The sequence below is a fragment of the Rhododendron vialii genome, chromosome 7a (assembly GCF_030253575.1).
Source record: "Rhododendron vialii isolate Sample 1 chromosome 7a, ASM3025357v1".
Taxonomy (NCBI): domain Eukaryota; kingdom Viridiplantae; phylum Streptophyta; class Magnoliopsida; order Ericales; family Ericaceae; genus Rhododendron; species Rhododendron vialii.
This window is the reverse complement of record NC_080563.1, coordinates 38,429,936-38,456,093: the sequence shown is the minus strand read 5'-3', so window position 1 is coordinate 38,456,093 and position 26,158 is coordinate 38,429,936. Positions and strand designations below refer to the sequence as shown.

The following is a 26,158-nucleotide window of genomic DNA, read 5'->3' as shown; positions in this document are numbered from 1 at the left end:
GACATGGAAGTGCTACGTGCTCAGATCACTGCATGCAAAGCCGGCCAATTGTTAGTGCCAGTTTGACAACCTCCTTTTTGCATTTTCATTATTGCATTTTCAAGTTTTGGGTGTTTGGCAAGGGCCATCCAAAACTCATTTTCCAAAATGATTTCTTCAAATTGTTGTTTAGAGAAGAAAAGTGAAAAAGAGGGCAGGAGGAGCATTTTAACTTCTCATTTTTTTCACTTTTTTCATTTTAGTTAACAAAAAGACTTGCAAAATACATTTTGTACATATTTCTCAAATACTAATCATATTGCAAAATACATTTTGCATATATCATCCAAACACTCTGCCAAATTCAAAATATATTCTTACCATAATTCAAAAACTAAAGAGTTGAAAAGTTAAAAATGAAAAGACAAAAAGTAGGCTTCCAAACACCTTATTGTTGGCTGTAGCTACGTGTAATTATTCATGGTGCTAATAATTTGTTTGAGGCGAGTCAATAGGAAGTTTTGCTCTAACTTTAATTGGATCCATACAATTGGGTGGTAAGATCTATCTCTTAAAATCAGTCGGAGTGCACATAAGATCAGTCGGAGTGTGCGTAAGCTGACCCGGACACTTGATTATCAAAGAAATTTATTCACTATTTTCATAACGTACGCCTTGTAAGTGCGAGCATAGAGCAGCATTCTCGAGAATTATGAGATAAGGGGAGGCGATGAAAACCAGAGACTTCGACAGCCATTGACGTCACTGCATGCCACAGTGCCACTGCAACAAAGTTTGCAAGATTGGGAAGGATGAATTGTCAAGTGTCTTCAGTTCTTTGTTTTCTTCTAGATTTCTTCATTGTTTTGCTTACCTCCTACCTCCTCACAGCTCGCCACTCGTGTGACTGACTCTCTCTCCAACGCCCACGGTTTCTAAGCTTATTTATGTGCCATAGGGTCCACTTCCACCCCCTGTTTCCGGGGATGATGCTAAGCATGCCCTGTCAAGTGGTATGTTGAGCAGTATCCGACTATTCTGTCTATTCATCTCGGTATGAACGGTTCAGATTGAATTTGAGCACATATAAATTTAAATCGTCTGTAACTCAGTCAAGATCCGAGCCGTTGATTCATGATAAATGAACGGCTAAATTGATTGCTTGGCACCCATTTAATTGGTAGCTTATGTTTGAATGCATCCGCCATTCTCTCAACCCACACAAGGCAAGGGTTTCAAAGTAAGAAAACTGTAGTTGGGGTTTTCAAGGGAATATTGAGGTACCCAGTTTTGGAGTCAGATTTGTATTTGGAGGCGGAAATTTAGAATAAGTCAGTCACTAATATAATAATTATTAGAAAGGTTCACGTGTTTAAAATTTAGTCATCCATATCCATAATACTAGAAAAGTCACACACACACACACACACACATATATATTCTTAGATTACTCATCAAACAAAAGTATAAAACAACATTAATTTTACAACCTATCAAAAATATACCTCCACATTCTTTCAATTCTTCGAAGTTGATTCCGACTTTCCTAGAGTACTCTCTTGTAACATAACCGAGACAGCGACATGCATGTTCTCGACGCCAAATATTATTGTCATTTCCTAAAATCAAATTTTGTTTTTTTTAAAATTTTGGATCGTATATGTAAAACGAAGTACAAAGAAGAAAATTAAAGATAAGAGAGAAAGAAAATTTAATAAAAATTGGCCCAATACAAGACGAGAAGATTTATAACTTGCTTGGGGATGCTTTAAAGTATGTTTTAAAAGTGCGGTGAAATTTTAAAACTTTCAACATTTTCTGCTTCATAATTTTGTACTGGCCAATGTCATTTTTCAAAAATTCAAAGATTTTCCACCGACTTTTGACAATTAAAAAAACCTGCACTGAATATTTCTCACCACGCCCAAAACGTGAAAATAGTTATTTTTATTAATACAAGTATTATTGCATGAAACACCAAGAAATTTCTCAGCCTCCAATAAATGAATTTCTCAATGCATTACGAAAAAAAGGGGATTCCGTTGGAGTACATCTTTATTCTTTGCGAGACATAGGTCCTGAAAATAAGACGAGGCAGGTGAGTTTGAACAAACTATTTAGTGACTTTTTCGCACGATCTTTTTAGTTATTTTTCTCAAACCTTACAATCATGCGGTATGATTGCTAAATCATGTTTGCCTTCTTGATGAGAGCAAATCAGAAAGTATAAAAAGATTGGCCTAAGTTAAAAAAAAGAGTTCATATAACCCAACAAAAAAACCAAAAAAGTCAACTATACTTTTCCTTTGCCAGAAATAAGTCTTGAAAATAAGATGAGGGAAAAATGACGGCCAATGGCGTATTTTGATAATTAATATCTGCCTAGGACATTTTTAACATTCTCAATATGTCCTTAACAGTTATTAATTATTAAAACACGTCATGGGCCGGCATTTTCCATAAGATGAGGCAGTAGCTCTGGCCATTTTGCACCAGTGAAGCCCTTTCAACGATGGATTAAGGCCCCAAATTGAGTTCTATATGTAGGTTGGGCTGAGAATATCACTGATACATAAACTGGGCCTGTCGAGGAGTCAATCTGAAAGGCCCTGGCTCCAAAGTGGTATTGATCCCGCAAGTTCGGCCTCGTTTCACTAAGGTTTTTATTTTTTTTAGTACTTATTTTTTGTTTTACGAAATATGTCATTCTCTCACAATATATCATTTAATTCAAAAAATCAATAGTATTTATTTTAGTTAGTAGAACGAGGCCTTACTGCCTTCATGACCCTTTTGACAAATTTTAAAAGAAAAAATTATACGAGTAGTAATTTAATTGAAAGGAAAGATTTTACCCCAATAAATAAGGGCATCTCCCATGGTTATTGCCATTCATGTTACAGTGTTATTTGGCCAGCTATCGCTATTCGCTAGGGCCGCCGTTCAAAAAAAAGCCATCACTGGGGCTATTGGATCACACACCCACATCTCACAGCAATTGAATTGCGCTCCAGAACCTTAGATCACAACTCTTGGTGCTGAAGGCAATATTTGGGCAAAGCCAAATTCACAACCAGATAAATGGCCAAGCCTTTTTTTTTTTGCTCTTAAAATGCCACACTTTGGAGTAGATAGTAATTTTGGTCTTCAAGCCAATATTCGGCTCTGGCATCCAAAATGGCTGCCCATTGGAGGTACTCTAATAGTGGGAGGAAAAACCAGGCCACTTGCTAGCTCTTGGGTCCGCGTCAGCTGGGCTGGCTCCCACATCGGAAGTTTGGATATTGTATGTGTGTTTAAATGGTCAATTATGCTTCTTTCTAGTCCGCAATTGCCTAGGTGAGTTGATATGTAGAATTACCCTCTTACACTCCTAAAAAAAAAACTGGGCCACTTGCCCCAGTAGTTCACATCTATGTTATCTACCACCTTCACATCTATGTTATCTACCACCTTGACAAGTTCAATTACAATACGTTATCCATCACTGTGCCAAGTGGTAAACAAATAGAAATGCTACCCATAGATAGTATATGCATAGATCGTGCACATACGGCTTTGTGGGGGCCAACTACGAGGTTTCCACAAATGATCCAAGCCGTCCATTATCTTTAAAATATTTTTCTAAGTCATCACGTAAAACATCAGCTCAATCCGATACTTCTAAATGCCTAATCTAATCTTTCAAATTTTTTGTTAGACTTTAGAATTTTGAAATCTGAAGAAACATTTAGACAATTAAATCAAACACTTAAAGATATCGGATTGAGCTGAATTGTCGTGTGATGGCTCAGAAAATTACTTCAAAGCTAATGGACGGCTTGGATCGTTTGTGAGAACCCCGTAATAGACCCCACAGAAACGTATGTGCATGATTTGTGCACATACTATCCGTGTGAGTATCATTTATGGTAAACAAAATTGAGATAGGTAATCTTCCTATTTCACTTTTGCTTAGTAAAATATTCAACACCTGATATAGAACCTCCAAATATAAAATTGCAAATAAAGTACTAAGTGTCAACCAATTCGAACCCTTAAGTTTTCTTTGTAAAAAATAGCTTAGATTAGCAAGATACACATCGTGGCACAGTCATCTGCCTGGTAAAAAAATTACTCACTAACCACAACGAAAGCAACACGGGTCTAAGTTTTTCCTTCCTTTTTTTTTTATAACGGAGGAACAGTCTTACAACCAAGCCATTAAATGGACCGACTGCGCAACCCAAACCTTCGGAGGAGTTAGCGTGACCACACCAGTCACGACCTCCCACTTACTTCAGGATACTCACCCAATGAAAAATCAAACCCCAAGTTTTGAGAAGCACTCTCAAAACTTGGACATCCTCTCGAACTATTGGCCAACCCATGAGTGTGTCTTTTTCTTCGTCTTTCTTCATCAATTGAGCTACTTGCTGTCTTTAAAATGAAAGAACGAAATTGCTCACATGGTTTCTCGTGTGATGATTAATTAGATACCCCACCATAGATCTATTTGATGGGATGAACCACTCGTTTTGTAAGACTCAATGAACGAAGCATATTTGAACTACTATTCCATCTGAATGTAGCAAGTTTGTTACTAGAGAAATTGACGGTCTGAGTCTGACCGGCTGTCTCTTCTCCCATTGATTCGACCAAGCCATTACCAATATTCAATCAACTGTTTTTTATTACATGGAAGATAAACACATCAAGTTCTATTAAATGAACGGTTCAGATAATCAAATGGTACCTTAAAACGAGTCTTATTTGTGTTACACATATAAAGAACCACGTAACAAAAAATCTCAAGAGGATCTTTCTACGAGTTGTCCATTTCATCCATTTCGGGCTTTTCTTTGTCACTTTTTGTCTTTGCTTTTTTCGTTTTTTCAATAGCCATTTTCATTACTTTTCGAAATAGAACTCTATGTTTTAAAAACCAGTTATATTAATATGAAAATAAAGTACAACGAAACAAAATATAACAAACCAAAACAAAAATAAACAAAAGCCGTGTGAAATCAGACGCCGGACCCATCAGTCACAGTCGAGGGTGAAGTGGCCAAGCAAAACCCGTGCCAAGCAAGACCCGAAACCAACTTGAGCTAGACCCGCAACCAACTTGAACTTATCACCGCAGACTGAAGAGGACCATTTCAAGAGGATCTTGAATGCTTCAAAGTCAGGGACGCACTTACCACATCCATTTAGGCGCCCAACCGCCCAAACTAAATAGAAAAACAATAGGCAAACACCTACCATTCATGAGTACTTACCATTCAAATATACCCGCCAAACTCAATAAACCGTTAGTTGTCCAGAAGCAAAAAACCACAACCTCAACCTCCTAGATCTACTAGTCTCCCCTCCCCTCCTCCCCTGAATCCCAACTCTCTCTCTCTCTCTCTCTCTCTCTCTCTCTCTCTGATATCACAAAACTCCCAATGTACAGACCAGTCTTGGAGCCTCTCAGATACCATACCAACAACCCACAACGGTGCAAAGAGTCCTTAGCTCGTTTGCTCACTCCCCTGACCCTCTGGATTTGTGGCATGTAATTCTTCACCTTCTTCATATTTCCTCTCCTACCCTCCTATTCTGAAACAGCCCCTTCTATTTTTTGCAGTATCTGTGACTCTAAAGTATGGGTACTATGGGAATCGTCACCTGGTGCTCGGACCTAGCTCATCTCGATTGCTCGAGGCAAGCTCTGTTTTTGTGAAGCAAATCCAAGTGAGGGATGAGTATGAGAAAGGGGTTTCTCTCTATGGGTTTTCTGAGAAACCGGAATTGAGCCTGTTAAGGAATTGGAGTGTTTCGACTTATGTGATTGTCGCCTCATACGGTCGAAAGGTAATTTCATTAAAATTCTTTTCGAAAATGATTTTCTCACTTCTCTTTTTATCATCTGCACTTCCTGTTCTTGTCTTTATTTTTGCGAGTTTGCAACATGCCCTTTCATACGCAAGAAAAGGAACAAATTAATGGGCAATGTCGTAAATTCACATGAATGATGACCAGAAAACAAGTTCAGTCATAGAAATAGCGTGAATCACTACCCGTTGTTTTGTCCTAATAACGATCTGAATAAAGATGTGTCCGGACCGTCCGATGCATGGACGTCCTAACCGGTTCTATAAACTCACACACATCGAACAGTTTCGAACGCATCTGTCTTTGAAAAAAATTCGTTCTTCTATTTGTTTATTTTTCTGTGAACTGCAATTTTGATTTTCAGGGATTTGCCTTGTGGTTGAACAAGGGTTCCACCCTCAGGATTAGATGGGAAGCTCAGACTAGTTGCTTGGGTCAACTTGAGGTGTCTATCATTAAAGGTGAAAGTCAACTTTTGATTAAATTATGTTTTTTCACCTTTACATCATGCTTATTATAATAATCAGTTTTCTAATTCCTTTTTCTTTTTTTTTCTTGGAAAAATCTGTTTAATTTTGGACCTTACAATTTCCATTCACTTCTTCGACAGGGGAACGAAATCTCGAGACATTGATACCTACTTCAACAAGTCCCCCTGACGCCCATGCCCTCTCTGAACCAGTACATGGTAAGAAATCTACTCATTTAAGTATCATCATTTATAAATTGGGTTCGGATTCTCTCCCGTCCAAGTTTTGGACCGGCGGGTACTGTCCGAATCTGGACCGTTTATTACTGCAATTAACAGTTTGGATTTGCTCGGAAGCCCTTATCGGGGTTTCCTCTAGTTAGAGTCTCTGACTAAATCCGAACCTTTCATTGCAACAATGAACGGTTTGGATTTGAACCATCCCCTCGAGTCCAAATTAAGGACCTGAGAGGATCTAATTCCTTAACACGTTAAATACTCGAGTTCTGATTGGATCTTAGATTTCTGAAGGAATTAGTAAAAAGGAAGTGAAAACTTAATGAATTCTTTTCCAATATTTCAAGAAAATAAATGAAGTGGAATCCCTCTAGTTCTCATTTTTCTTTCAAGATTTATTAGATCTGCCATTGGTTTTAGTCAACTTCAATTACTCCATGTGAAAATAGAAGTCCTTGGCTAATTAATAATCTTCTGTTTTCTTTCTTTATCGATCTTAACTTCATTTTTGTCAAATGTAGAAGCAATACTACTCTACTGAAAAAACAAAATGTGTACTTGTTTTTTCAGGCAGAGAAGCTGAATATGCAATTGAAGAAGATGACAAGTACTATCTGCGAATCGTGAACACAAATCCCAGGAGCATCATAATGGTGGTGAACGTAAACGTTTCGTCGAAGATTTACGATACAACTACGGCGGAAAGCATGTGTTCGACTACGAATGGTTCGTGTCGGCTAGATCTTCTTTTTCCTAACACCCAATTCGTCGCGGTAACTACCCCCAACAACGTAAGGTCCCTTCCATTGAAGAAAAAGCGATAAAGCTTGTTCAATTTCCCTTCCCTTTATATTAAATCGAGCTGCAAATACATGATCCAAACACAGTCTTAATGTACTGGAAAATGCCAAGAATCTAACTTTGTTAAATTTCACTGCGTGCAGGGGGAGCTTGGGGAGTGGTACATAGAGCTATCTTTTGTGGCTCGCGTAGTAACTTATATAGCAATTCTAGGTACCGTTTCGAGCTTGATCTACCTTGCCTCTGAATTTTTTAGAGTTCAAATTTTGTTTAGCTAGCGAACATAAACCACTTTATCTCTGGGGTTCACATTGGGTCTTGCTTTGATGATCAGACTCGTTCATTCAAGGCATTGTTCTAAAGCTGATCTTTAAAAAAATCAGATTAATATCATATATCGACAAGGGTTCGATCTAATAACATTTGTATTTGTTAAGAACTCCAAAAACATTTAGTCTTACATTTCAATATCTGCCTAACCTAATCATGGTTCCTTCAGGTTTTGTAATCGTCGTCATATTCGTAATACTAAAGTACCTCGGAGCCTGTGACGGGGATCACACTCGAGAGGAAGAAACACAAGCGAGACAAGTAACAGAGGCCGATCCCCTGATACCCGAGAAGCCATTTCGGTTGCCATATGGGACCGGCGATGAAGATGACCTTGAGTCTGGATCATCTAGCTCCTCTGAAGATTTGTATGACGGGAAGATTTGTGTTATTTGTTATGAAGAGCCCCGGAATTGCTTCTTTGTTCCTTGCGGCCATTGCGCCACTTGCTACACCTGTGCTCAGAGGTATGTTATAGCATATGTCCTGTTCAAAAGCAGATTAGTTTTGTTGGATTTTATTGAACTTTGGTGATTCTAATAAAAGTATTGATCCAAAAACATGTTTTCATGTGAATTTACTCTAACGGGTCCGGTTTCAAACCAATTTGAGCATACTTGTATCAATGTATGGTTTTACGGGTTCCAAAGTGATTTTATTATCCAATTTATGAGTTCTTCAAATGGTTTTTTTTTTTTAAATCTCCACTCTCTATGTGTTGATTTGGTTCTTGATTTACCACGAAATAGAACCAAATCAAGTTCATGGATGAAAAGAGCTTCATATCATTTGTGTTAAATGTATGGAGATTTCATGAGGATTAGTTGTGCAGGATCATGGATGAGGAGACCAAGGTGTGTCCAATATGTAGAAGGCTCATTCACAAAGTGAGAAAACTGTTGATTCCCTGAACAGTTTCTCTCAGTCTCGTGATTTTGTGCCAATAGAAGTTGTATGAGTTCAACGGGATTGCAAATACATTGGCAGCTGAATCACATAATTTTTTGCATTGAAGGAACTTTGTAGTATTTGAGAAAGGATTCATGAGATTTTACGGTAGAAGTTGTCCATTTCCTCGGTGGCTTCAGAGCAGGCAAATTTATGCAAGGCGAATAACTTCCAAGTAAAAGTTCGCAAGCCGATTAGCATTCCATTCAGAGTAAGTTGTTCTATGAACGGCAGTCGATATATTTTATGGCCCATGGGTTCAGGTTTTTTTTTTTTCTTCTTTTTCCTGTTATTTGCGAAACTAGTGTGCTGTGGTCTATTTGCCTGTAGACAAAACTCCTCTGGGTTTTTTTTCTCTTCCATTGAGGAAATTGTTTTAGCTGAACTTATCAGGTTCACACAAAAGAAAATTAAACGGTGACATTTGACCATTTTTTTATTGAATTGTATTATTTTGGCTTGGAAAGCTATGTTCCGTTTACCGCGACTCGTGAGATTTCTTAGATTTGCGATTTGAGAAAAATGAATCTGTCGAGCAATTGCCGTCTGGAAGTACTTCAAGGCCGATGGACTTTTCCTTCTAAGAAAACGAATTTGTCAAGCAAATGTTCGTTTTGGATTTGGCAAAGTCAAGCAAGTTGGAGTCGAACCCAAGAAACTCACCTCACCAAGTATGGCTACACGACCATCGGGCCGAACCCGAAGGTGTCAATGATCCTTGTTAATTATTTTAACTGCGTTGGATAACTATGCCGATCGGATACATATTAATATGATCACCAGAAAAAAAAAAAAAAATTTGTCTTGAACAAACTCTACCGTGCTTACACTAAACCCATCTGTTTTAATGTTAACATGTTTCAGTGAGTTATTGATTGGTTTTCAATCAAATTTTTTTTTACATGATTACAGTATGTATTCCAAGAGTTCTACATAACAAACAAACGGTTCTGACTGCCATTATGGATCCAGAAACAGCCCACAACAGCACTATGCAAAACTTGAACAGGAGATGGTCCAAATTCAAGTCTCCAAAGTCGAAACCCCTTCTTATTCTTTCATTAGCTCTTCAATTTGTTTTTTGTTTTTAATTACTTTGGCGGCCGCAAAGAAAAATGCAAAAAAAAAAAAGAAAAAGAAAAAGAAAAGAAAACCTACCATAGAAAATATAGGAGGAAAGGGAGGCACTTGTGACTCACTTTGGCAGCGGCGGGCGGGAACTGACGAAGAAGAAATGAGCGGTCCAAATAATTATTCCTGGCCGCCAATAATTGCTCTTGGCCGTAATTCATGGCGGCTAGGAGCAATTCTATGTGGTCAAGAGCAATTCTTGATGGCCAGGAGCAGTTCGTTGTGGCCAAGAACAATTCGTGGCGGGTAGGAGCAATTCTTCGCGGTCAAGAGCAATTCTTGGTAGCCAAAAGCAATTTTATGCGGCTAAAAGCAATTCTTGGCGGTTAGGAGCAAAATTTGTGGCCAAAAGCAATTCTTCACGACCAAGAATAATTATTTGAGGCCAGAAGCAAAACTTTGCGGCCAGGAGTAATTTTTGTGGCCAAGAGCAATTATTCACGGTTTGAAGCAAATTCTTTACGGCCCGTAGCAAAACTGTGTCCAGGAGTAATTCTTTATAGCCAGAAAAAATTCTTCGAGACCAAGAGCCGTACAACACCGGACCGTAACCATCACAGTGATACGAAAGGAGGCAGGGAGTTTTCTCCTCCGATCTTGATGATTCATTGATTTTCCAGATGTAGTACTGGTAGTTTTGCATCTTTTCAACTCTCTCCCACAGCTATTCCCACCCCTGCTCATTTCTTCTTCGCCAGTTCCCGCCCGCCGCTGCCAAAGTGAGTCACAAGTACCTCCCTTTCCTCCTATATATTCGAGGGGTGAAAATTGGTCGGTTCGGTTCGGTTTTTCGAGTGTTTGAGACCGAACCGATCGGTTCGAAGTAATGTAGCCGGAACCGACCTCGACCCAAAAAAACAATGGACAGAAATCGGTTCCGGGTGTTCGGTCCGGTCTGTTTTTTCGGGGGTTTTAGTCCGACGTTAAAATTGAAATGGACGGTTGAAATTGAGACAGATGGGGTGTGTTTATGATGGACGACTTTGATTGATCGGTCCAAATCGGTATAATTTTGGGATATATCGGTTCGGTTTGATCCAAATCGAAGCTGACCAAAACCACCCTTAAGCCGACCGAAAATCGAACCAATCGGTCGTTTATTCAGGAGGTTTTTGGTTCGTCGATTTTTCTTTCACCCCTACTTTAATCCCCGGGAATCACGAAATCTCATGCCCTCTTTCGGCTTTGATTGGGACTGATACTGATTGGTCCGGATTTTAAAAAAGCTTTTTCAGAAAAGAGTTTAACTCTTTTCTAGAAGAGATTTTTTTTACAATTCGAACCGTCGGTGAATTTGAAAGCGATGGAGGAATCGGTGAAATAGAGCGGATGGGATAGGCTTTCTGACCAAAAAATCAAATCTCAAGTCTCAACACAATCTCTAGCAATATCAAACTTGGAGAAAGCTATAAGAAATATTTTTCCATTCATTCAATTTTTTTCACTATATTGTTTTTCCTTCTCTCCACATTACACATGATTTGTCTGATCTTCCTTGGTCTCCTCTCTCTCTCTCTCTCTCTCTAACATCACTGGCATCTCCTTTCTTTTCTTTTCTTTTTCTCTCTCTCTAGACATATTTTCTTCCAATCCAAACAAGGTCCATCGGACTGTATACGAACCATCTAACTGAAGGACATAAATAGATCAGTAACATTTAGTTCTTAGCGGTCCCCATCTGAATCTAACCATTACCGTTACCTTGATCGCCTTCACTGTCGGTACCGGTAACTCTCTTGTTCTTCTCCAACTCCCTCATCGTCGTCCTCCACCGGAAGAAGGTGCCAAACAAGACCTGCATTTCCTCGAGGGTCTTCCCCTGCGTTTCGGGCATCAGCGTGTAAAAGAACACCCATCCAACCATAGCCACTCCCATAAAGAAAAAGAAGGCCCCTCCGATGGTAATCGCCTTCGAGAAGGACAAGAAGGTCATCGATATGACACCGCTCATCACGCGGTTCACAGCCACTACCATGCTCATCCCCTGGGCTCGCAGCCTCAAGGGGAAGATCTCGGAGCTGTAGACGCCTGTGATGGGCCCCATACCGATGGAGAAGGTCGCGACATATGCCAGCACCGAGGTGATGGCCAGAGCTAGGGCCCAGTATAGTTTCTTGGTGGATTGGTCTATGATTGTTAGAAACATCCCTAGACTGGCGAGGGACAAGACCATTCCGGCAACGCTGGTTAAGAGTAATGGCCTTCGCCCAACCCGATCCAGTAAAAATGTGGCCACGAGAATGAACATGGTCTTGACGACTCCTACCGCCACCGTGCAAAGTAGCAACATGTCTTCGTTCGTTATACCTGACAAGTGATGCCACCAACAAATAGTAAACAAGGGAAATAATTTCACAATTATTTGATTCTTCACGATGCCACCAACAAATAGTAAACAAGGGAAATAATTTCACAATTATTTGATTCTTCACGAGAGAAATCTGAAAAGTTTAAAATAATACTAAAACTATACATTATTATATCTTAGACTGTCTTTGAGCAATCTAGCGTGAATTTATTTGTGTTAATCTTTTCTCAACTTTTTTTCTCCATTATACGGTTGTTTCAAAGAGAATCGAATAAGTAAAAAAAAGAGAGAGCATAACTAGGGCCGGCCCAAGGTATTTAGGGGTCCTAGGCCAAATCATTAAGTGGGGCCTTAAATTTTTTCGCAATTATACAATAATAACAGATAATTTAGATATCTAAAAAATCTACACCACATTTCACGCAAAATATGCTTTGGTGAAGTGGCTCGGGTTTCTCCTTGTATTTTCTTTGGCACAAGTTAAAAACTTGGTAGCGATTAGGGTTGCAAACGAACCGAGCTGCTCGTGAGCGGCTCGCAGCTCGGCTCGTTAGTGGCTCGTTCAAGCTCGGCTTGGAAGTTAAACTAACGAGTTCGAGCCGATTTTTTCGGCTCGTTTTGTAAACGAGCCGAGCTCAAGTTAGGATAAGCTCGGCTCGCGAGCCAGGGTATATATACTTAAGTTTAGGGTTTTATTGTTATTTTATAATTTATTCTTTCCGTTTTCGCACACCAATACATCCCGCTCCATAGGAAAATGAAAGATATATATTTTTCACAATTAAAATATTTTTGGTTGTATTAGGCCTCTGCCAGAATATATATATATTTTTCGTTGGTCCATTGAGGCTCATGAACAAGCTCGAGCTCGAGTCAAGCCAAGGTCCGCTCGACTAGAGCTCGACTCGTTAAATTTTCATTGAGCTCGAGCTAGAGCTCGGATTCGTTACAAACTTAATAAACAAGCTTGAACTCAGTAAAGCTCGACTTGACTCGGCTCTTTTGCAGCCTTAGTAGCAACAGATTTTGCACAAGCCTTGTTTTTTTTTGTTTTGGACAAATAAAAATTTAAAAGAAGTATTATGGGCGGGATTCGAACCAACGTGTCTTATACATTTTTTGTTTTGAACAAATAATATATATAATTACTCCTAACGGGGCCCCTCTTTTTGAGCCAAAATTTCGGGCCCAGGCCTCTCAAACATAACTAGCAATAAAATATAAACACAAACTCCATGGGCAGAAAGATGAATTATTTTAGTTAGATATAGAAGTCCTAAGTTTGGATTTTGAAACAATAATTGACATTGCATGTGGTAATATACCAAGTTGATGTAATTTTATTATTTTTAGTTTCTGCTATACCTGCTTTCTTGAAAATTTTGGGGCTGTACAAAACGACAGCGTCGATGCCAGAAGTCTGTTGAAAAAAGTGAATCCCGATGCCGGCAATGAGAATATGCTTAACGGGGGGCGTGGGGTGGAGAAGCAACTCCTTCCAAACATCTTCTCCGTGGCTGCGCTTCGGCATCTGGACGACGTCGTCGTTGCACTCCTCGGGGATCCCAGCCGCCTCCTTGATGTCGGCCAGCCGAAGCAAAGCCTCCTCTTTGGAATCGGACGTTCTATCCAGGACTCGCTTCGCGTCCCCGAGTCGACCCTGGAGGACGAGCCACCGGGGCGACTCGGGCATTGCTAGGACTCCGAGGGCCAGGAAGACCGACGGGATTCCTCCGACTCCGAGCATGAGGCGCCAGCCTAGGTGGAGCGGGAGCTTGGAGAAGGCGTAGTTTGATACGTAGCCCAGTAATATACCTAAAACAATGGAAATAAGATTAGTAGGAATTTATCGGACCGAAAATGCAAAGATTTTCTCTACATGGGTGAAAAATACAAGTTTACTAGAACTTGGGTGAGTTTACGCCTTTGGCTAACGGAATTTTCAGTATTTTAGTCTAGAAAAATATCCACCATTCAAGACAATTAATTTCCTTAATTAATTTTGTTATCTAAAGAGTATTTTAAGTGTAAACAAGTGGTATTTTACCAACGTCTATCTGGAGACAAAAAAATATAGAGTAGCATAAACTCATATTTAGGATCGTTTTTCCTTGTCTTGGTTGGCTTTCTTCGAGCCAAATACAATTTCAAGAAAAAGAAAATGGTGATATTTGAAAAATCATTTGCAAAGCTTATCATTATTCTTTTTTTACAAAAAAAAATCATAATCAAGTTGTACTGCCGTTGACAGTCTGTAGGAAATAATTTTTTTTTTTTTGGTTGGCAAAAGAAATGGAAGAAGGCATCCCAACGAAGGGCCGAACATTATAACGAAGTTGGCATCCATGGACCTCGACAATCATGTACCCACCAAAGCCCTGGGAGAAAGACAGCCAGATGGCAAGAAGCCAAAAAAACCTCCTAACAAAAACAAGAAAGTGCAATACTGCTACAGTGGATGAAAAAGTGAACGCCAAAATTGGCTCGACCAACAATCAATTTAACGATATTAGAAATAGAAGAACACGCGTGATTTCTTGGTAACATAGTACAGTAGGAGCTTTTAAGGACCGTCTAGGTTCAGATTCAAGAGGGATCAAATTGACAAAATTGAAAGACAAGGGATAAAAAAGAAACAAAGTGTATACTTTGAGTACTGATACTATTATTTCATCCTACAATTAATGTCTTCATTTCATAAGTTTTTTCTTTTTAAAAAGTCCTGTTACTATTTTACAAATGATTAAACAACTTGATTATGTGGCTAATTTTACAAAGCTTTTATTCTATTTTAAGAGATCTATAAACTAGTGGGAGGAAATTTTTTATTTTCTTATCCGAATAAATATATATATGGATATGTGAGTATTTCTCAATTATTTTCTTTTTAAAGTTTTCTCTATTTCAAATTATTGTTGTCTACAGTTAACTCCTTTAAGCTGTTGATCGTAATTTTTTCAAAACTTTTTGCATCCTTCTCATTTAAAGCAAAACTTACAAAAATTCAAAAAAAAAAAAAAGTAACAAAAGTGGAAAAAAAAAAATCCATTGATATCTCCATCGGAGGCATTTTCGGGGTACTTAAAATTATTGATATATATATATATAAAGTTAGGCAAAGGCCGCCAAACAGGGCCAACTCTCGCACGTGTACAAATGGTACAATGTGGTCTCATTATTCAGTGCTCCAATTCCATACCTTTTCATAGAATCCAGTGATTCATAGTACTATCGCATGATGATACAATGATTTGGAATACTACATGGAGGTCTTCGGGATTGCTCTATATGGTCCAGTTTCGTTAAGATTCTTATTTTTTTAAATATTTATTTTTCGTTTTATTTTTTCATAATACATTACCTTTAGGCTTCATTTCTTTCGATGTAAAATGTTTTACAATATAAAATAATTTTTTTAAAAACAAATTTTAAAAATTTATTTTTTAATATTTGGTTAGCACATGAAAAATACATAATTGTTTTTAGATTCCATCTCAGCACATGAGGCCTCGTTTTTATTCCTTCTAACCAATGTTTTACAATATCTTAATTTGTTTAAGGAGAAATTTTTCAGTGTCAGGTGGGTAGCATATGGTACCGGCTTGGCACATCCAGACCATTCATTTCGATTTCAGATGACTCAAATTTGGAGAGAGAGTGATGAGGGGGAGGGGAGAGAGAGTGTGTTTTAATTTGGACCGTTCAATACACTTTTGGATGACCCGAATGCGCTGAGCTGACACCACACACGTGGTACTCGAGTCCGACTCCTCTCCAATAGATAGGGAATTGAAGGATCCTCCAATTTTAATTTAATGGTCAAGATTACCCTAATATTTTCAGCTCCAAAACTCATATGGTATTCTATGGGCACCCAAATATTCCCCAATTATCACATCTCAGGCATCAATTTACCAAATTCTAAACATTAGTAAAATTTCATATCGGAACTTTAATAACAGGTGTAGATTCAAAGAACTATCATATTTACAAGGTTAATCAAATAACTCATTTTGCATTTCTTCTAAAATATTTTTTCTATAAAAATTATCTTACGTTTAATTACTTACTCTTACGATTTCTTTCTAATTTCCATAATTGAATCTTAATTTCAACTTTCTAACATACAAGAACAACTACATCAATGGGCACACGACATAGTGCGAAGCATACGTGGAAATACACTAGTATCGGTTAAAAAAAACTCATGGACTACATAATAAGATAATATCAACGAAAAAACAATGCTGAAAGAAAAAATTATTGATATATTCAAGGGTGTTGCCAGAAATTAATTATGCCTTGGGATAACCAAAAAAAATTTTCGGTGGGCAAAACAATGTAACAGCATCATATGCTTGACCTTGCATATTGTGAATGTCCATATTGTAACGAGTGAGTTTATCAGATATCTATTTCTTAGGAATAATAGTTAATGCAGTGGTGTCTTTATGCACAATATAAAAATTAAATAACGCTCCCGTGAAAACTCTTGGACACCAACAAATTTCAAAAGCCGCTCCAGATTTTTTTTTGTACCGTTACAATTTAAACCTAAAAGCGTAAAATTGTAAGAATCAACATTTTTAAATTTAAGCACATCAACCAGTGTTCTGCATCAATTAAATCAATAAAAATCTAAGCACACTAATCATTGCTCTACATTTAACAAAAGCAAAAGAAAATCAGTTAGTGTGAGGAGTTGGGCTAAAAGAAAAAATAGGTTGGGTTAAACTTTGACATATAAATTAATATTTTATTTTATTTTGGTTTTTCCAAGGGCACCTGGGCTATTGCCCACTTTAGCCTCATACTGGTTCCACCCTTGGATATATTATTAGTAAAAAAAATCTTCATGAGCTATATGATATCAGTCGAAAAAAATCCTCGTGAGCTATAAAAGAAATGTTTTTCGTTTAACGTGAAGAGAATTGAATATGCTGTTCAAAAAAAAGAATTTTTTTAAATTTCAAAGATTAATGAATTTTTTTAAATTTCAAAGATTAATGAATTTTTTTCACCGTTCAAAAAAAACGGGGAGGGAAGACACTTGTGTAATTAAAGAAATATTTAGAGAGTAACTGGGTGCCTATAGGCTTGAGTTATTAGGGTAATCTTGACCATTGAATTGAAATTGAAGAATCCTTTATTTTCTATGAATTGGAGAGGAGTCGGATTACCACCGGGTACTGAAAATTTTGTCATATACCTTACACCATGCACAAAAATCGCTAAAAAAGTAAAGTTACGGTAACTTTGATTTCTTAAGGAAACGGGGGACCATAGGGCACCGAAAACAAAAACAAAAAACAACTCACGGCAAAAAAAACAGGAAAATAATTTCACCACTTTAATGCAAAATATTTTATCTTAAAACTATTTTTCTCTTTTTTTTTAACTAAATACTTAATTTAATTAGTAGAACACAAATTATAAAAAATAAAAAACAAATATTTGGAACAATACCGGCGTTAATGAAGACTTCAGGAAACGAGGTAAGAAATCCGCGAGACGAAGCGGGGGAGACTTCGGCCGTGTAGACGGAGGCGATCATGAGGGCGTAACCGACTCCGACGCCGGCGACGAACCGGCCGACCATGAGGAAGGCGTAGTTGGGGGCGAAGCCCATGAGGAGTGCTCCGACGAAGAAGAACACGGAGGCGAGCACGATGGTGTAGCGGCGGCCGATCCAGTCGGAGGTGCGGCCGGCGGCAGCGGAGCCGATTAGGCAGTAGACATTCAGGATCCCCATCAGGACTTCCAGCTTGGTGTCGCTGATTTTCAGGTCCTTTTGGATGAAGAGGCCGGCCCCACTCATCACCCCTATATCTGCACCGTTGAAATATTAGTATTCGTTATATCGGTTTGGTTATGGAATTTAGACAAAAAGAACAAAGAATCCATTGAGCTTTTTTTCAATTCGTGTCCATCAGTCCAGAACGGGACGGAAACATAATCGGAGTTATTCAATTTGTTAAATCTGACTAAAACATAATCACTTTAGATTGGACATCGTTTGCCATATGAGTTATCTTTAAAGTGAATCATTTTGATCATTTTTTAAGTCCGTAATAAACCGTAAAAGCTCGAAACTAAACCGCACTGGATCCTGAGGGACCGGAGGTCATGAGCTCAGGCCATTTTCTGGAAGTTTTCCTTTTCGGTTGCCGATTTAGAATTCGTATGCCAACACTTTCTAAAGAAATCGTTTTAAAAACACAAATACTACTCTTGCGTAATAATCTCCTCTCTTTTTTTTTTCCCGTGAATTCATTTTGCATACATAATTCCCGGTCGTTTCTCACAAAATAAATTACTTCCCAAAAATTCCTTTCAAATTTGTTTGTTGTCCTTTCTCACCAAATCTTACCATTTTTTTGGAAGATTGGGCCTGTGAGAAGAGAAGGGCCAATCAAAATTTTTTTTTTTTTGTTTGTATTTTTCTCACCAAAATGTTCAATCGAAACGAGGGATTTCACCAAAAAAAAAAAACTGTAACTCTTTCCAAAGGGGCTATTAGGGAAGTGATTTTCTAGTAATATAGAAACAGTTTCAGTTTTATTGCAAAATGAGTTCTATTCGGAGAACTCCTTTATTTTCGAAAAGCCGGTTCTCGAAACAGAAACACATAGGAGTAATAGAAAAGAGAGAAAAATGATTCTAAGAATAGAAACACAGATGACAGAGGTGTGGTTTGGAAGATAGTAAAACGTACCATAACCAAGTAAGCTGGAAGTCATGGAGGCCAAAATGGCACAAGCAAAGGCATACTTGTTCCGTTTCGGTTTTTTCGGGGGATCGAAAGCCGGAATCGGTGTAATACTATTCTTCTGGCCGGAAACGGGAATCCCAATATTGGCTTGAGGCTTCCCGTCCGCCATCATTTAGAGAGAGAGAGAGAGAGGTGTATGTTATGGGTACCGGAGGTTCAAGGGGACAACAGAATGGAGGTAGATGAAGAAGGTGTTCTATGATCCTATGGATATAACAAATGTGTTGTGGAGGGCTGTGACAAAAAAAAAAAGAGACTGAAATAGGCTTGAACTTACCTCGTCATCAGATGGTGGTGGTGATGATTACAGACTAGCTATGTCCATGGAAAGTAAAAAAAACATTCAGTGCGGGTGGGTACCACGTGGTGCCCATTCAGTGTATTCAAGCTGTCCATTATATTTTTGGAAGGTTCAGATTTGGAGATAAAAGGAGAGCGAAAGTGTTGAAGTGAGAGGAGAGAGAAGATTTCAATCCAAACCGTTCAAAAGTGAATTAGACAGTCCAAATATATCAAACGAGTACCACATTAGATATACTCACTTAACACCAAAAAAATTTCTCCCATGGAAAGGTCAAATATTGGACTCTACTAGTGTTTACTGGTATCAATTTTCAGAAAGAGGACCATCTTAAACTTGAATTGACTAGAGAGGGGGGTTTGGCGGAACGAACATGAAAAAGTAAATAAATGTTTGTTTTTTATGAGGTTGTATGTTTAAATCCCACAAATTCTAAATGTTTCAAGCCTTGTGCGGTGATGGAGGGGCCTGAGTCACCTTGTGACAGTACTGGGAGGAATGAAGATATTTTCCTATATTATTAAATACTAAAGCCCCGTTCGACTAAATAAGCCAACTGGTTTATTTTTTTATTTTTATTCAAAAAAAATTCGTATTTGTTATTTTTTATCAATTTTTTTTGGAGATTATCGCATCGTCATGATAAGAGGAATCTAAAAAGTAAAAAATTATGATCGAAACCTAATTTTTTTAAATAAAGACAAAAATAAGCCAATTTTTTCGTCTTTATTGAAAAAAATTGGATTTCGATCGTAATTTTTTACTTTTTAGATTCCTCTCGTCATGACGATGCAATAATCTCCAAAAAATTGACAAAAAACTACTCCCTCCGTCTCTTTTTTTGTGTCCAGTATTCCATTTTGAGCTGTCCCTTAATAAGTGTCCATTTTGTAAAGTTAGGGGGGTAAAAGTTGGTGTATTGTCTATTTTGTCCCTAAAAGTAGATTTTATTTTGAAAAGTTAGTGAGTAAAAGTGTAATGATGATGGGTAAGTAGGGAAAGTGGAGGAAAAAGTTGATGTGAAAGGTGTAATGATGATGTTTTTTTAATAAGTTGGAGTTACGAAGCAGGACACTTAAAAAGGGACGGAGGGAGTAACAAATATGAAAAAAATTTGAATAAGAACAAAAAAAATAAATCAGTTAACTTATTTAGCCGAACGGGGCGTAATATCTGTCTATGTCGTTAATTATGGAGTCTTTCTAATCATAGTGATAAATTATTTGTTTTTGGTGACAGCTGGTAAACATACATGTGCTACGGACCACAATCCACACCAACCATGTAGTACATACGATGTATTTTGTTTTTTTCGTAACTCATTGTCCAAATGAGCTTACGCGAATCTCAATTAATTTTGAAATACTAATCGCATCGTCCACTTGTGAAACTCCTAATTAAAACACAACAAATCTATATATAGACCGACCTCAGAAGAATTGATAAAATCTAACATGTTTCGAACCTGAAATTTTATTAAATAGAAAATCCCTAAATCACAGACCTTATCACTAGACAAACCCTTGGCAGTATCTACATAGTAACATAGGATGTTATTGGGTATGTGTGACTAATTTCCAAAAAAAAAAAGGTTCTGTTTTCCAATCAACCCGATGGTAAGCGTTAATTTGTTCTTAGTTTTTCTCGAATTATCCCCAAATAAACAAACACTAGTGATGGGAGAAAGCATAGTTAAACGGATTTGGGGGCTGAGGGACAATAGCATTCAGCAGCGATTAATTTCATCGTCCGTTTTGATAATCAATGGTTCAGTTTTTAAAAGAAATCTTCCATGAAAGAGTTATCTTAAAATTCAAATTGTTCAAAATATTTTTGAACAGTGAAATTGAACACTGCTAAATATTGCTATTCCTAACCGACAACAGCCCCAAGTCCATGATAAACATGACAAGGGGAGCTGTCATTTTGGGAAGTTTGAATGTGAAATTAATTCAGGAGTATTGAGGGTTTTTTTTTTTTTTTGTATCTTTTCTCGTATATGGATTTGCGGATATTGATAACATGATTTTGAAACACATTTTTCACTCATTTATTATAAGATAAATATGCTCTAATCATACGTATGTGAGTATTCGATTAACGTGATTTTTATACGATTGAGGTTTCCAACAAACTCTACAAATCAACGAATTGATGGTTTATTTTAAGGCTGCTGATTTTGGCATTCCCTTTTTTGTTAACGTCATTTCTCTGCAAGTGTATTTTTGGTGCAAAAATACACTTACAAGAGAGTGACGTTAATTAAAAAGGGAATGAAAAAAATCATTTCCCTTTGTTAATTGTCCTAATCTAGCAGTCCATTAACTAACCTTCAAAACTTTGCTTAAGTACTGTATTTTGATTTGAACAGCCCAAATAAATCAATTATCAACCAAAAAAAAAATTTGCAAGAATATTTTTTCTGGCCGAGTGGGATGAGACAGGAACCAACGGGCTTGTCCCAAAGAAGTCAAAAAATTGAATCTTATGAGGGCCAAACGTTTCAAACCTTGGAGTCATTGGAGATCTGTCTGGTCGTTAACTTCACAGCTTCGAAATTAGTCAACATGAGCGCAAGCTTGCTTACTTGAACACTCAGTTATAAAAATAATATTCTTTTTGGTTGGCTGGAGGTTGGGAATTTCAGACCAGTTGGTCTGAAATGAACATGAGTATGACAAGTCTCTCAATTGCAAAGTACTAGTACGTTACGGCTTCTTTTCTTTTTCTTTTATTTTTTTGTCTTTATCCTTCTTCTCTTTTTTTTGTATTTGTTAATTTTGGTTGAAATTTTTGTAGATTATTGATTCGTCTCCTCAAGAAGAATTGGAAGAGTAAAAAATTATGATCCAAACTTATAATTTTTTTGAATAAAGACAAAAAAATAAGTCAAGAAGACAAATTTTTTTGGCTTATTTTTTCTTCATTCGAAAAAATCCAAATTTTTTAGTTCTTTTTTTCTTTAATTAATTTTCACACAGAATTTATGTATTTCATGTCCAATACAAAACAAGGAAGATAATATAAAGAAGTATAGGAGCCATTCCTTCGAGGACATCCGATAAAACTGAAACGAAACACTGATACGAGCCAAGTTTTCCAAGAGTAGGACAAAAGAACTTTTTCCTTTTAATCGAGACAATTAACATCCATTTTTTGTGCGGTCCTTCAATTGACAATTGGGAAATGTCCTTTGACAAGTCAGGCAATTCAATCAAAAGTAGGGCTGCTAGCAGGGCTGCAAACGAACTGAGCCACTCGCGAGCCGCTCATAGCTCGGCTCGTTTGTAGCTCGTTCAAGCTCGGCTCGAAAGTCAAACAAACAAGTTCGAGCTGATTTTTTCAGTTCATTTTGTAAATGAGCCGAGCTCGAGCTAGGATAAGCTCGGCTCGAGTCGGCTCGTGAACAAAGGTATATATACTTAAATTTATGATTTTTATTGTTATTTCATAATTTTTTCTTTCTGTTTTCACTTTCCAATCAACCAAGGGAGGTGAGAGCACACGCACACCAGTACACCCCCGCTCCATAGGAAAATGAAATATATATACCTTCACAATCAAAATATTTTTTGGTTGTATTAGGTCTATGCGATGATATATATACATTTTTCATTGGTCTGTTGAGGCTCGTGAACAAGCTCGAGCTCGAGTCAAGCCAAGGCCTACTCGGCTCGAGCTCGACTCGTTAAGTTTTCACTCAGCTCGAGCTCGAGCTCGTGTTCGTTAAAAACTTAATAAACAAGCTTGAACACGGTAAAACTCGGCTCGGCTCGGCTCGTTTGCAGCCCTAACTGCTAGCAATGGGATGTGTCGAGACCGGGTTTATGGTACTATGCCCTTGTTCTATTTTTTACCCCTCAGAATGAGGCCGGAGCGGAACAATCGGAAAGGTAAACAGGTCGGAAATTGTCGGGTCTCCATTCACCTTTATAATTTGCACTAATATACCTATTGTGAGGTTTTGATCTGGAAAAACTATCTTGATGAGAAATGAAAGTTTAAAAGAGAGGGGTTTATTATTATTATTTTTTGTCTTTAAGCTAAAAATAATAATTACACACTCTTTCAACACTAACACACAAAAAAAAAAAAAAGGAAGTATGGATATCACAAAGGAAAATGTGAAAATCACTCTCCAATAAAAGTTTAAACTAAAACAATGACTAATAAGAAATATGAGTAAAGTTTAAACTATCTTGACTTAGTTTTGGATTTCCTGAAAAATTGTTTCCTTGTTGGTTTAGGACCTGGGGTGCAAGAAAATTCATTTGGGCAAGTATTGGCTTTAAGAAGGATTATGTGGTTTTCACGCATTAAGGTTTGAACTTCTTGAGTTAATCTCTCAGAGATGTAGAACCTAAATGGTTCTTTCTATGATCTTCGTCAACATCTAGTTGTCCCTTCTATGATGAGTTTTGTAAGTCTTCGGCAATTTAGAAGATTATCTGTTTCGACAATTTCTCATGTTGAAACAGTAAGTTATCATGAGAATCATCTATTTCATTGTGACTTCCGGTCGCGTCTATGGAACTCTGTTCTGCTTGTGTCTTTTGGTTTAAATCCTAGGGGTTTTGTGAGACTTGATGAGAGAGAGTTAGTATTCGGTGAGAGATTCCAATTGATTTTTTTTTTTTTTTTGGCTGATAAAAAAAAAGAAAGTGGGGGTCCGTTTTATTTATCGGTGAATGAAACAGAGAAATATGTTGACGATCAGGTTGGGTACATATTACCCATGTATGGAATTTTCATCGGATTCTACATTGATTGCCAAAATCATTTACTTGTAAAGCTTCACTTTTTAAGATTTCTCAAAAAAATCAGTTCATTAAAAAATTTGTTAATTGCTTGATCAAATCCTCGAATTACCAAATTTTTAATCAAAAAATAAGTACTACTCCGCACTTAATAATATGGGTTTGAGCTAATCTTTTGCAAGTAAAATTAAAAAATGGTCAAGTTTTACAAAATGAGCGGTTCTAATCATCGATTTTAAACTATTGGGAGCTTCACATAAAACCCACTTTCTAAAAGGTGAATATATAGAATAGACTGCAATTATTCCAACATAAACAATTTGGTAAGAGATCTTTCTCCCTGTATGTCATAAGATCATTCATGACAAAAAAAAAAAACTTTTGAATAAACAATCCCACGTACAATACCTTGTACGTGTTATTTATTTATTTATTTTTGTACGTATAATCTTAAAAAATACTACTCTTCCGGTCAACCATTTGATGATCCTATATATTACTACGAAGTTTATAACTCAATTTTCTGAGCTAACTTGTGACAATCTAAAAAAGACAAGGACCGAACCCCCTTTTTTTTGCTCCGCCTTCTCTCTACTCACTCACTCACTCTCTCTTTTTCTCTCTCTCTCTCTCTCTCTCTCTCTTCACCTCCTAGGGTTTCTGCTAGGGGTGGGGCTGCCGCCTCCCATCTCCACCTCCCCCTCTCTCCTCCAGCTGACCTCCCTCCTACTCTCTCTCTCTCTCTCTCTCTCTCTCTCTCTCTCTCTCTCTCTCTTCACCTCCTAGGGTTTCTGCTAGGGGTGGGGCTGCCGCCTCCCATCTCCACCTCCCCCTCTCTCCTCCAGCTGACCTCCCTCCTACTCCATGCCGCCTCCTTTATCCCTTCCCTCTACCCCTCTTTCCATTTCCACCACAGATCTTCTATCCTTTCCCCCCTTGCTCTAAACCCTCTGCCGTTCCTCCTCCGCCGCCCTCTTCCGCTGCCCCTCCGCCACCCTCTACCGCCGCTCCTGTCAAATCCCTGTCCGTCTCCCCATCTCAACCCCCCCACTCCGCCCTTCCTTCTTCTCTGCTGCGGGTTAGGGCTGGGTTGGTTGGGGTGTTGTGAAGTAGTTGTGGTGGCTTGGCTCCTCTAGCGAATAAGTTGCTGGACCCGTGGCGGCGTTTCCGGTGACGGTGTTGGTGACCGGAGCTTTTATTTTCTGTCTTTATTTTCTTTTGTTTTCGGTTTCCCTCTGGTTTCGGAGCGGTCTGTTCCCTGCGTGGAACCTTCTCCACCCTCTGTGGGTGTTTCTGTTCCCTCAGTCAGATGCGCGACGGGGAGGATGGTGAGGCTGGTCAAATTACCGCTTCCGTCCTCGTTACCTTTAGTGTATTATCCCTGTGTGGAGCTTATTTTCATGTGCATTTGTGAGTGTCTTCCCTTCGCCTTGGGGATTCGTCATTGGATAACCCGGTCGTTGTGGTCTGTGTACCCATCGACGGGCTCTGGTGCTTGGGAGTCTGTAGCCTCACGTGGGCAATTTTCTGTTCTTTCATGAGCAATGAAATTGTTTGTTATCAAAAAAAATAAAAAATCTCATCGCTAACTGCTATAGTATGGGGTTGAGCTACTATTTTTTTTTTCCAAGTAATTATTAAAGTTAAAAAGTGCAAGATAAACGGTTATAATTGTAAAATTTACCAATATGGAACTGTGTGATATTCACATAAAATGAGTAATGTTTAACCATGTTAAGGTGAATAAAGTAGTTCAATAAGAGTTCATTCCCCTAGTTGTGTGATATTCACATAAAATGAGTAGCATATACACTAGAGGAAAACATAAATTGTTCTAGGTCCCATTCCATTTTCTCCCAAAACTTTCTCTTTCAAAAATAATGTAATTTCAAAATCAAATATAACGAAAATGAAAAGTAATTTTTCAATTTTTTTGCACCGTTTAAAAGATCTGAATGAGATCTATCAAATAAGATCCATATTAATAGAAAAATTATTTGCATAAACACATAATTTTTGAGCTTGAAATTACATTTTTTAAAAAAAAAAAAGTTTTTCAAAAAAATGGAACACCGCCTTAGAGTTCATTCCCCTGGTTGTCATAACATATATAATTGGTGAAAGATTGCTTTCATATCATGTTCAATATATAAGAGTTGAATATCATTGGTGAAAGATAGCTTTCATATTATGTTCAAATCATAACATATATAATTGGTGAAAGACAGCTCTCGTTATACTAAGGTTGCATTGTTATGAACTTAAC

General features: G+C 37.8%; 2 protein-coding genes across 2 annotated transcripts; one reads left to right on the top strand and one right to left on the bottom strand.

The window, feature by feature from the left end:
• The first annotated feature begins 5,327 nt into the window (after positions 1-5,327).
• On the top strand, positions 5,328-9,089 carry LOC131332304 (E3 ubiquitin-protein ligase APD2-like). The gene is made up of 8 exons (XM_058366451.1): positions 5,328-5,514; positions 5,591-5,817; positions 6,203-6,299; positions 6,449-6,526; positions 7,115-7,335; positions 7,489-7,558; positions 7,845-8,142; positions 8,508-9,089. The coding sequence occupies exons 1-8, from the start codon at positions 5,409-5,411 to the stop codon at positions 8,584-8,586; spliced, it is 1,176 nt and encodes a 391-aa protein (XP_058222434.1). The 5' UTR covers positions 5,328-5,408; the 3' UTR covers positions 8,587-9,089.
• Positions 9,090-11,161: 2,072 nt separating this feature from the next.
• On the bottom strand, positions 11,162-19,124 carry LOC131332302 (polyol transporter 5-like). The gene is made up of 4 exons (XM_058366450.1): positions 18,778-19,124; positions 17,529-17,891; positions 13,428-13,877; positions 11,162-12,061 (listed from the first exon to the last, which is right to left on the bottom strand). Exons 1-4 carry the CDS (start codon positions 18,944-18,946, stop codon positions 11,439-11,441), a joined length of 1,605 nt encoding a protein of 534 aa, XP_058222433.1. The 5' UTR covers positions 18,947-19,124; the 3' UTR covers positions 11,162-11,438.
• Between the last annotated feature and the right edge of the window lie 7,034 nt (positions 19,125-26,158).

Bases quoted from the DNA above. Each gene is read 5' to 3' on its own strand.
- LOC131332302 (XM_058366450.1), bottom strand. From the start codon at position 18,946: ATGATGGCGGACGGGAAGCCTCAAGCCAATATTGGGATTCCCGTTTCC. The intron at 17,892-18,777 runs GTACGTTTTACT...TCAACGGTGCAG, and splicing joins TTCCAGCTTACTTGGTTATG to ATATAGGGGTGATGAGTGGG. The intron at 13,878-17,528 runs GTATTGTTCCAA...CCATTGTTTTAG, and splicing joins TGAAGTCTTCATTAACGCCG to GTATATTACTGGGCTACGTA.
- LOC131332304 (XM_058366451.1), top strand. From the start codon at position 5,409: ATGTACAGACCAGTCTTGGAGCCTCTCAGATACCATACCAACAACCCA. The intron at 6,527-7,114 runs GTAAGAAATCTA...TTGTTTTTTCAG, and splicing joins CCTCTCTGAACCAGTACATG to GCAGAGAAGCTGAATATGCA. The intron at 7,559-7,844 runs GTACCGTTTCGA...TGGTTCCTTCAG, and splicing joins AACTTATATAGCAATTCTAG to GTTTTGTAATCGTCGTCATA.